At 41.5% G+C, this 12,403-nt stretch overlaps 1 protein-coding gene across 1 annotated transcript in view; it reads left to right on the top strand.

Annotated features, from left to right (window-relative positions):
• Positions 1-2,173: 2,173 nt before the first annotated feature.
• LOC144770674 (IgGFc-binding protein-like) overlaps positions 2,174-12,403 on the top strand; it is a 334,107-nt gene continuing 323,877 nt past the window's right edge. The window contains exons 1-3 of the mRNA XM_078655389.1: positions 2,174-2,296; positions 6,554-7,133; positions 7,970-8,169. Of these exons, the coding sequence (XP_078511515.1) occupies positions 2,267-2,296; positions 6,554-7,133; positions 7,970-8,169 (810 nt within the window). The 5' untranslated portion in view covers positions 2,174-2,266. The remainder of the gene's footprint in view (positions 2,297-6,553; positions 7,134-7,969; positions 8,170-12,403) is intronic.

Genomic DNA, 12,403 nt, shown 5'->3' with positions numbered 1-12,403 from the left:
TCTAGGGGTTCTGGCGCTGGGCGCGGGCCTGGCTCAGACGGGTGCAGACGGACTTGCCTTAGGCGTGCCTTCGGCGCGCCTGCGGAGCGCCCGCTGCAAATGACCGCTGCTGGGTTGCTTCTCAGCCTGCATATGAGGCGGCTTGGGAGGGAGAAGCAGCTGGGAGGCGGGAGCGGGGACGCCAATGGGTGTGCGGGGGGTGGGCCGCAGGGGAGCAGCGGCGGGAAGGAACGGAACAGGAGCGGTGGGGTGCGGGTGGAGCTGGCGCACGGGCAGGGGGAGGCGAGGAGCAGCTTAGGGACACAGAGGCAGCAAGGCAAGAAGTGATGAGCAGCGGCGTGGGGGTGACCTGCCTGATTTGCATGCTTGGTTTATCAAACTATTGTTATGGCAAACACAACAGCAAATGTTCATATGTATGAAACGGGAACGAGAACACATGCCTTTCCACAATATGATGTTGACAATTCTTGTTTTGCTACTTTACTGTGTTCTCTGATTCCTCACTGTCAACATTCTAATTGAGAAAGTTTGCAAACGTTTCATAGTCAGAGATTGAGTGTTCCTCACTGCAGACACATAATATGTGGGATGTGTGGAATATTAGAAACTTGCTGAAACTTGTTACTGTCAGTCAATGCACAAGCTATCTTGAATCATGTGTTAAGTGTATAAACGAAAACAGCAGGTGCAATATGAGCTTGGTGAAGAGCTAAAATTCTTTCCTGACGCATTTCTATCTTACTAAGTTGTAATGAGTGCACCAGACTTTTTTAGTCATATATTTCCAAAATACTTTGCATGATACTGCTTTGAGCCATTAAGCCAAGCCTACAAATGACCATGTTATTCAGATACAAGGGAACTGTCCCATAATTCCTTGCATATTTATATAGCTGTAATGTGACATGGTGCCCAGAATCCTATTCCTCCCTGTGCGGATCTACACAGCAGAGAAATTAACATGGTAAAATGGAAACTACTGTGCTAATGATTATTTTGGTTTGCTGGAAAATATTGTCCACATGTAGAACGCTCCTCTTGTGCATTCCTAGCAAATATTGGGCTGATCCGTTTCCACTCCATCCTGAAAAGGGAGTTACTTCATCCCTTACCTAGAGTAAATCTCCGAATATTTCCAAAGTGGTAAGCAGTGGGATCAAACTTTTGGAATGTCCACAAAGGTATATGTTTGTGGGAGTTCACATAATTCTCAGGCAAAACTTCCAAGGCAACCACTTTGGAATGCCGACTTTTCACCTACTTGAGTGGGATTTATCACTGAAAGTTTCCGTGCACTCATGGTAGTGAGACCCACAGTTGTAAATCTATTTACACCCTCTAGGAGTACCTTTGTAGTTTCCTGGCAGGCTTTAATGGGGGTATAATTGGCCATAAATGCCGGTTTGCATTTAACTGCAGCTCTGTGACGAGCTGCACTTCATAAATAAGAGTTTGGAAAATATTGCCCCTGCAGTTTGATCCTAAGACTATAAAAATAACTTTTCTATTTTGCTGAAAAACTAGGATTTCTATGGCATACAACATATGCAAGCCTTTCTGCAAATAGTATATTATGTCTTGGCCCACTTATATGAATAACAATATATCTAACAAATGAAGCAAAGATACCCTGCATCCTGTGGTTTTTTTGTGTGTGCCGTATTCAACAACATCCCTTACTATTTGTTCATTTGTAGCCAAGTCTTGCCCTGGAAACAGCCACTATGAATTATGTTTAACTGGATGCCCCATCACCTGTTGCGGACTCACCACCCCTGCAGGATGTGACTCGACTTGCAAAGAAGGCTGTTCCTGCAATGACGGCTTTGTCCTCAGTGGAGATCATTGTGTTGATATAAGTCAGTGTGGATGTCTCTACAAGGAAAAATACTACAAGAAAGGAGAAGTGTTTTACCCCAATGGAAAGTGTGACGCGCAGTGTACGTGTCAGGAAGGTGGATCTGTTGACTGCATACCGTTCACCTGTGGACCCAATGAAGAGTGCGCTCTGGCAGACGGTATCCAGAGGTGCATCCCTGTAGGTATTGGAACATGTGCTGCTCTCGGCGACTCCCACTATGCCACATTCGATGGACGTCGCTATGACTACCGAGGAAGATGTGTGTACACTATGGCCAAATACAACGGTGTGGACAAGAATCTCACACCATTTGAGGTCAATGTAAAACATAAAGAAAATGGAAACGGACCAGTGACGGTCACATCAGTGGTAACTCTAGTAGTATATAACCACACATTCACCATGATTCAGAGCAAAAAAGGGATAATCCTGGTAAGATAATATAAATATATAACCTATACATATATTCAAATGAAAGGACAAGTAATGCAGATTCTAGCAACATTTTCATCAATATCATTAGTACTGTCTCCAGAACTTTTCATTTTCTATCTGTATTTAAAACATTCTCTGGCTCCCTTGGTCCCTATCGCCTTTACATCACCTCTCTTGGTCTTGCTCTCTCTCACTCCTTATTAAAATGAATAATGGTGGGTCAGCCAATCTTTCCACACACAAAGCATTTTTTTAACGCTATTAACGTTGATGCCATTTGGCATATCTGCTTGAAATTCTACACCCCATTAGCAAACGTGACTAAGGTTCATCATGTCAATTGTGGTGTAAATCTGTGACGGAGAAAAAGTTACAAAGTTAAGGGGGACCCAAAAACATTCTCTTAGGAAATTTTGCTCTTTGCTTTAGCAAAATCACTAAACAAGTTTACACTAAATTTGTCACTTCAGTCTGCGACAGGCTTTTTGATTTGAAGGAAATCTGTATAGTAGTTTTGAGAAATTAGGGGGTAGATGTATTAAGCCTTTTGTGATTCGCAAAGGCCGGAATTCTGCGAATTTCGGCCTTTGCGAATCGGGCCCATAGGGCATGTATGTGCGCCATATGCACACACACATGTAAATTTCAGGGGTGCAGCAGGGTGTCTTTGAGACACCCCTGCACCCTTGAAATTATTCTCAATTTGCGATTAGCAAATTGCGAATCGCAAATTGAGAATTATTTCACAATCATTCCTATGGGCCTCTTGGCCCATAGGAATGCATGGGAAATTATTCCTTAATTGCAAGTTCGCAACTTTCGAATTCACAAATAAGGAAGACTAAGAAAACGCAAAAAAATAGTGATTTTCTACATACATTCCATTTTGCGATTTCTAAATAGCGATTCCTTAAAAATCGCTATTTAGAAATCTCAAAATGGAATCTTGATACATCTACCCCTAGCTTTTTAAAACTGTGTCTGGTGGAAATTTGGAGACAACTTCTGCTGTTTTAAACTTGAGAGCTAGAAACTCGCAGGTTCTGTTAATCACAGTGGAATTTTAAGAAATGTAACAGGCTGGTAAAGGGCTTCAATGAATTGTTTTTCTACTGTCTTCAAACTTGCAAGTTCTAAAATTCTTGGAAAAGGGCAGACACAGTGACCATATCTGGGCCCCAACATAGGGTAGACCAGTGCTGAAGGCTTGGAAAAAATAAGCATAAGAGGTAAACGAGTGCAATTGGTAAACAGTAACATGATTATTTGCAAAAATTCACAAACACTTAGCCACTATTTTGTCATCAGAAATTAGTGCATTTTCATGGACTTGTGCATAGCTGTCAATTTTTAAGTTAAGCTTACACCAATAGAAGAGGATTCGTATAAATCACTGAACGCAGAATTGAAGGACAGACAGAGGTCAAAGGCCTGTGCAGTCGGGTGGATTAGCTGCATAATTTGAGGGAAAGGCCAATCTCTGCTGTGCACGGTCTGTGATGGATTTGTTGCGAGAATGCAATCAAAAGATTGAATACAGTATATCTTACAAACCTCAGAAATTCACTGCAGACCAGCAGCGGTTGACCACTGACCGAACTATCCAAAGGATGCGTACCTCTAATGAGCACGTCCTTTGGCTGTACATAGCAGGGTTTGACGCCTTGATTTTTTATTTAATTTCTAAATGATGATTTTCCCTTTATTTTCAAATGTGTATGGAAATCGTGATTTTCTACTCAAAATGGTGCTTATCACTAGTGACATAAAATTGTTTCTATGAAATCCTGATTTCTAAAAATATTGCAATTTTCCTATGCCAAATGCTTTATTTTGAAGGTTTCCCATTATTTCCACAACTATGAGTGCCCCCAGCACTCCCCCGGGATCAGGCACCTCTCGTGTTGACCCTTCATTGCTTTAGATTTTATTTTTCAACAGCATGAACATTGGGATGTTTTTTCATTATTTGCGATTTTCAAGAAGTCGGGCTAAAAATAAATCCCCTTGCTCAGCCAATCACATTTGAGTAGGAGCGAGCAACATTTCATTTGGCAGTAAACGTGGAGAAACTCTTATTTTTTCACTCCACCTTAACTATTGTTCTCCTGTAAGGAACAGCAGGAAAATGATCAAGCTGGCCTTTTAGCTATATTTTCGGCTTGTTAAATTTGGTGCATATCCGTCTACGGGAGCCAATGTTCTAGTAAAATCTAAAAAAATAATTTTTCATGTGAAGTGCATAACAAACAATGGCAACTATAATAATGGAACAATGGAGACACAGCTTTAGTTGACTCAGGAGCAGCGATTAGAACTAGTAAGAAAGCCATCCCATAGATGGTTGACCTAAAACTCTACTCCAGACTACACTTTGTAGTACCTTTAGTAGGACTAAAGATGTACCACTCACATACTCTAAAATGATATACCCAAACCTATGTTTACAGACCTCTGCTCCACCGCTTCAACTTTTTTTATACATACTTTTCCGCCCCAAATGTGGAGGTCTCCGCACCACTTAGGTAACCGTGTCAAATAATATTTTTTTATTTTGTATAAGGATTGTGTGTATGTATATATACCAGTAGCGGTCGGCAGTAGGAGTTACTGCAGGGCGGTGACGTGGGCAGGGGGAGGGGCAGGGTGGGGGGTAGTAATGTATGGATTACATTTGGTGATGCAGTGCGCGCAACAAAATTCGTTTTATTTATTTAAATGTTTACTTACCTGTAAAACTCTGTAATCCATACATTACTACTCCCCACCCTGCCCCTCCCCCTGCCACGTCACCGCCCTGCAGTAACTCCTACTGCCGACCGCTACTGATATATACATATAATGTCAACAGATGTATTCAATTTAAAATTATTTATTTAAAATTCAATACATTTATATTATTTTTTAAAACAATGTATAAATAGTAAACTATATGAAGGGTGTTATTGGCATAAAATAATGTAAAATAATGATAATAATACATTGAATATTATATTGTATGTATTTAATTTAAAATAATCTTTTATTCTAGGTTAATAATTATTTATTGAAAATTAAAATAAAATTTTTTTTTAAAACAATATCAATAGTAAACCATATGAAGGGTGCTATTGGCATAAATAATGTAAAATATTGATAATAATAAATTACATATTATATTGTATGTATTTTAAATAAAATAATATTTTATTCTAGGTTAATAATAATCATTTCATGTTGAATAACATTTTCATTTTACATAAAAAAAATTTAATTATTTTTTAACAACTATCAGCTTTGTTTCTCTGTACTTTACCAGAGGGAGATCAGTGCACGGTGACCGAGACCTTTGCCTATGCATGAAAACTTGCTTGTGGAAGTTTTTCAGTCATAAATACTGTACTAGCAACTTCCACCTCCTGTTTTGAGGGAATGTAGACATGTAAGTCTGCAGTAAATTTACACTTGAAAAGTGTAAACACAAGTAAATGTACACATGTAAATTTACCTTTGTGAATAGGCCCCGACAATGCAAAAAGATTGGTTTATGTATTCGAACTGCGAGTCTCACATTTCGAGTTTAGATTAAATTATCGGCCTGCCGGTTTGTTTTTCTAGATTTTTATGTTTCTTGGGGAAGAAACAGATCACAGGCTTTGATCACAGGACAGTACAACATCACACAAATACTGCAACAAGTCTAACGCATAATACTGTAGCATTTAAACTGTCAACTGTATGACAATGACAAAAGAGCTACAAAATGAAAACACTACATTAAAACCCCTACACATCAACAGAACAAAAGCTAAACACTAGCAACAATACCAGTGAAATATGACACCACTTCAATTAAAACAAAATACTACAATTTCATGGGCAGCACTACTATTACAACAGTTGCACCACTACCACTAAAAATGCACAGCACAACAACTGCTTGTGCATGCTGATTCATGACATGGTTTTCATTGATTTCCTGACACAGATACAGGTGTACCGCATTCATGAATTCAATGACTCCGCTGTAGGACTTATCCTGCTGATGTGTGTTCTGGCTTCTTTTCACTAAGTGTTATGGCCTCTGATTTTTCTCTATCCCCTAGCGCCAGGATGCTCCACTGGGATTGACAGTTGTGCTGTATAAATGCTCGATTTATTCATCAGTCTGTAATCATTTAAAAACAAACCTATTGCACATTACTTTAAGGCTTGAGTGTTTCATAAAAGTCAAAGTAAATTTGAAAATTCTCATTTTAATGTTCTCCATTTTAGGTGGACGGATTGATACACAGGCTCCCCGTCAGCCTGATGGATGGAAAGGTCAGAGCCTTTCAGCATGGTGTGACTTGCAGGATACAGATAGACTTTCTCATGGCTATACAGTATGACTGGCAATACTATGTCAAAGTCACTGTGCCAGGGAGCTACAAGGGCAAGATGTCCGGTCTGTGCGGGAACTACAATGGGGACAACGCAGATGACTTCACCCTTCCTGATGGCCAAGTGACCACGGATGTCAATGCTTTTGCGACAGCCTGCGCAGTGCAGACAGATGAGACTTGTAACCCAGCCACCTGTGGAGCCCCTGACAAGCCCTGCTTCACCTGCAGTGAAGACAAGAAGGAGGTCTGTAGAAACAAGGAGTACTGTGGCTTCCTCACAGATGTGGAAGGGCCTCTGAGTGACTGCCACAGCACCATAAAACCAGATGCCTACTTTGAAAACTGTGTGTATGACCTGTGTGCTGGCAATGGAGACAGGATGATGCTGTGTCGCAACATTCAGACCTACGTCGCAGACTGCCAGGCTGCTGGGGTGACGGTCAGGCCCTGGAGGAGCGACTCCTTCTGTCGTGAGTATAGAACTGCAACACAATACGCTATGTGCTACCCAGCCTTGCACTATTAAACACTTCTCCTCTCCTCCTCCCTCATTATTGCTCTTTATCCCTGAGGCATTCCTCATTAATACTCTATGGTTCAGTTCTTTATGGGGCATATTTATGAACTGCTTTGATTGGCTCCTGCACCACGCAACTTGGTGCAAGTGTGACACAAATGTAAAATGAGATTTTTGAAACCATGCTAGGCCACCATGCGTGGCCCTGCGTGGCTTCATAAACCTCTAGTAAAGTAACGCAGCGCAAAGCCCTGTGTTGCATTACTCTGTGCCAAGGAGGCATTTCCATGAGTGTTGCGTGGGTGCTCCCACGCAACACCCACAGATTTTGACACATTCCCTGGTTTACAAGAACAGGTAAACCTGGTAATGAGCTAAAAAGATATGCCTCCCCAGGAGAGGCGTAACGAGGAGAAATATCTTTATTTCTCCTTGTTTATTCCTCTTTTTATGTGTGCTGCAGTACACATAAAAAGAGGAAAAAGCCTCCCAGGATTACAACACAGGCACCCATGCATCATGGTGGACCCTTCTGAGTAGTGAAAATGTGGGTACCAGAATTACCATTGACTACATATTGTTTAAAAGGTATATTTGTCAGACATTACTTTAGATAACAATATTCTGATATACAACCTCTGTAACAAATTGTTCTTTGCCTGTTGGGTGATGTCTCCTTTAATCATTCCTCTAAAGGGATACCTTGCTCATCACAGTAGAACCTCACAATCAGCTCTACCAACTGGTTTACATACATTTATAGTAAACAATTCTGCCCTTTGTTTCCAGCAATGGACTGTCCTGCAAAAAGCAACTTCAGCACCTGCTCCAACATCTGTGCTTCCAGCTGCTCCGGACTTGTTGATCCGTGGGACTGTCCAGAGGACTGCTCGGAAGGCTTTGAATGTGATGGGAACCTGCTCTTTGATGGACAGCAGTGTGTGCCTATAGACATGTGTGGATGCTATGTACATGGAAGATACTACCCGGTAGGTAACCATGTTATGTTATGTAGATTTGTATAGTGCACTATCACTCAGGAGGGTATCCTACACTTAACAGTTGTGAATCGAACCAAACCTAGGGCCGAGTGAGACTACTTCAAAAGACAGGACTTCAGCTTCTTGTGGAGTTCAAGAAGGGAGGAGAAAGCTCAGGTGTTGCATGAAGGCTATAACTCCTGATCTCTCTTTCTGATCTCTCTTTCTGTATACGTGGGGGTGCAAGTAGGACTCTGGATAAGTGGAGGTGTCTGTAACGTTTTTGAGAGCAAATTTGATTGTTGTAGTATGCTGGACTAGTTTATCTAGCGCCTTGAAAGTATGGCTGAGGAGTTTAACTTGTGCTTGCATTGGGAGCCTCTGAGTTCTGAATGGTCAATAAATATACAAAACAGTGAAGAACGGAATGCTTGAATTAATCTCAGTAACTGGTAATCACTCCGGCCGCATCCCAATCCATCGTTATTTTGCACGTCAATGCACCTCAGTTTGAACCCAGCTATATGCAAATCAGTCTTGACCCTGCTCCAATAGGACTAGTCCAGCCTGCAGTCCAGAGGTAGATGTAAATGATCCCAGCTCTTTTGTTTGCATCCTGGTAATTTTAATGTATGTCCATCCCCCAATTCTCCATTGCCCATGGACCGCTTGGTCCAAATGAATGCTGAGATCTAGCTCGATCTCTTTTCTGTAATGCTCAAGTATATAGACATTTCCTCCTCACTTGGTATTTGAAACTCAACCTCACCTCCCTAAATGAAAGAATAATGGAAGACGTTTTCTGGGAAAACATCTTGATCAATTAAAGGGATGCACTTCAAGGCTGATTATGTGTCTACATGTATTTAGGAGTTTTGTTAGAAACATAACTTAAAATCATATATTTCAAACTGTGCCACCATCCCCTGCTGCTGTGGTCACTTGTTTCAATCAAACATGAAGCACAGCTGAGGATACTCCCTTCAGGCAAATTAGTCGATCATAATAAGAATAAACTGGCGCAACAGGTTGATATAAACTTCGCATCTTGGCTAGAGGTGGTATATCAAGTCATTGTTACGACTGTAATAATTGATTTTAGTTGTCATGACATATGAATGCACCAAGTGTAAATTCTAATCATCAAAAACACTTACCTTCCTATCTTTCACTTGCCTATGTTAGCAATCATTCCCTTCCTGAAATCTAAAAGTTAACTTGAAATTTATGGCAAAAAGTTGTCATTCTCGGTGTATGTGACATCAACCCCAGGGATAGGAATTGTAAAACAGTCTCTTTGAACATCTATACTATGCATGCAATAAAAGTCCATAAGGAAATTATGAGTCAAACTAATCTGGAAAATGGCTTGCCACTAAGGCCATCATCATGAATAGCCCAGTAACTAGGTCAGATTATCTCTCCCTTTGGATTTTTCCATACCAAGGGTACAGGTAACTCTGGTGATATGGAACATTTGGCACAATACTAGTTTGACCCTTAGTGCCCAGTAAGAAATTAGGAATTACCAGACTGGAATGGGAACCCAAAGCAACCCTGGCAATTTTGCCACTAGAAAATCAGCAACCAGTTCCAAAAGCAGTCTCCACCACTGCAAAATAAACCACCCACCCATCCAGCCTCCCAAGAAAACACCACATGCCTGCTACGGCCAGTCATGCACTGGGAATTACTACAGAGGGGTTAATTACGATGTCGGGTCCCCAACACCGATGAGGAAACAGGATTGACCAACATCAGGTCGGCATTCCCAACCACCTAATCATGATGCAACCGAACACTGTTTGGTCGCATACTCCCATTCCTCTTATGGGGGCTCATGTTACGGCCGTAAACCGGCTGTAACACAAGCTCCGGTAAAGGAATGGGAGTCTGTATTCATCCCTGCACCATGTGGTAGGTACCTCAGGGTGCCTGCCTCACGGGGCAGGGATGAACAGCGGGCCATCTATTGCCCCCCTCAAACCCCAACCGGAGGCTGTAGAGGCAAGGGGGCCCTGCTAGGGGCCCACATACTCGCTCTCTGACAGGCTTTCCATGTCAGAAAGCCCGACATAGAAAGCCTGTCGGAGACCAAGTATTGTAATCCCAAGGGCAGAATGACTGCCCTTTCGGATTACGGGTCGACCTTGAACTGGCCGACTGGTTAGTTGAGCCCATCGGAGGCCAGCTGTAAAAAACGGCCAGTTTAATTTCCGACCGACAGCATTGTAATGCAGCAGTCGTAATTTGAACTGAGATGCGGCCTGGGAAGGCTCCGGGCCGCATCTGAAATCAGCCCCAGGATCTGTCAATCCTGATCCAATTCCAGTTAAATCCTAACTTTCCCTGTACTTTCACGTGGCGCTTTCGGTTGTTGTCAGTATCTGAAAACTCCAGGCAAAAGTAAAGATATCTGCGTTTTGCCAGGCATCACATGATTCCTAATAGCTCTTTTGAATGCTTCAGAAAAGATGTTTTTAAACATCTCCTGCATTATTTATCCATATAGGCAAAAGAGATGACTTTTGTCCCCTTACAGGAAGATGGCTTCCGCCCCTGCTGGTGCATGATTAACAGCATCATGGTATTGTGAGCATTCTTAGAAAAGTATATGCCCAAAAATTTTTGCCTTGTCAATTGCTTTGGACACTGTTGACAGAGTCACTCAATTGATTAAACTGGCACACTGGGGAATTCTGAATGGGTTACTTCATATTACCATTGTTTTACTTACTGGTAACTGGATGGAGGCCGTAGAGTCCTAAACATGAGCTCTCAAAAACCATATCTGTATGTAATAGTCCTCTTTTTGTTTTCATTATTCGCTTGTCCAGTGAATCTAAAGTAAAGAAATTGCTATACCAATCGTGTTTGTGTTGTACAGTATCACTTGACTTAACCCCAATTAACTTACAAAGCCAATTGACGGCATTGGAAGGCAACAACACCACTGTTCTGAGCCTCCTATAGTTTTTAAAACTCGTAGGAAAGTCTGATAACATAGACCTTCTTATGGGGCCTGATTCACAAGGTAAACTTATACTTTTGAGTAAGTTTTCAATTGTTTGCTATACAGAAAGGGATTTACAAGTAGTATCTTTGCTAGTGTGAGATACTACTCATAAATCCCTTTGTGAATAGCAAACAGTCATGTAGAAAACTGCATTGGTTTCCCATTAGACAAAGAATTACTTTCAAATCATTTTGCATCATCTATATAAGCTCTTCGGGGCTCTGACCCAGAATTCCTACAACATAGATTCAGATGGTACTCTCCAGGAAGGATGTTACGCTCAGCCAATGCCAAACATACAGTGGTCCCTACGTTTAAACAAATAGTCTGGGGAGGCAGAAACTTCCTGGGGGGAGGGGGGGCAACCTGAAAGCCTGGAATATACTTCTGCTGCATATTAAGAATGTGCCCAACTAATTGGCCTTCTGGAAAGTGTGAAAACTTGGCTTTTCAATACTCTAATTTCCATTTCTTTCTTTTTCACTTCTGTAATTTATGGCCTTATTATCCTGGGCCAAGACACCTTAAGGTATTTGTTCCACTCTAGACATTTTAATAACATAACAAGCGAAGATTAAGGTAGACTTATCTATCCATGCGACAAAGTTATGATATGTAACGTATAAAATCTTAGGTTCGGGAAAGAATGGCTGAAATATACAGGTAGATGCATCAAGCATGTTTGCGAGCGCAAACGGTGCGAATCGCAAAATTTGGCCGTTTGCGCCCGCAAAAATGGCATTTGAGATGCATCAAGGGTTAATGCACTCGCAGTTTAAGAATTCGCAAATGATTGCGAGTTTCAAATTGCGATTGCATTTAAGGAATCGCAATTTGCGATTCCTTAAATGCAATGCATGAACCATTCCTAGATTGCGAATTGGCAATCTGGGGCCGCTATTTATCGCGAAGTCAAACTACGTGGTAAATAGCAAAAACTGAGAAATATGCACTTTAGTGCATTTTTCTAAGTTGTATGTTACACACACACATGTCCTTTGGACATGTGTGTGCGCAACACCAGTGGACATTACCATTTCAGGGGTGCAACAGGGTGTCCTTTGGACACCCTGGCACCCTTGAAATTGCGGCACAATTGCGATTAGCTAATTGCTCATCTCAAATAGGTAATGACTCACCATTCATTCCTATGGGCCTTTAGGCCCATAGGAATGAATGGGAAAGCCATTCCTTATTTGCGATTAGCAATTAGCTAATCGCAAATTA

The sequence above is a fragment of the Lissotriton helveticus genome, chromosome 7, assembly GCF_964261635.1.
Source record: "Lissotriton helveticus chromosome 7, aLisHel1.1, whole genome shotgun sequence".
NCBI lineage: Eukaryota > Metazoa > Chordata > Amphibia > Caudata > Salamandridae > Lissotriton > Lissotriton helveticus.
The sequence above is the reverse complement of the archived record's forward strand: the minus strand, read 5'-3'. Positions and strand labels throughout refer to the sequence as shown.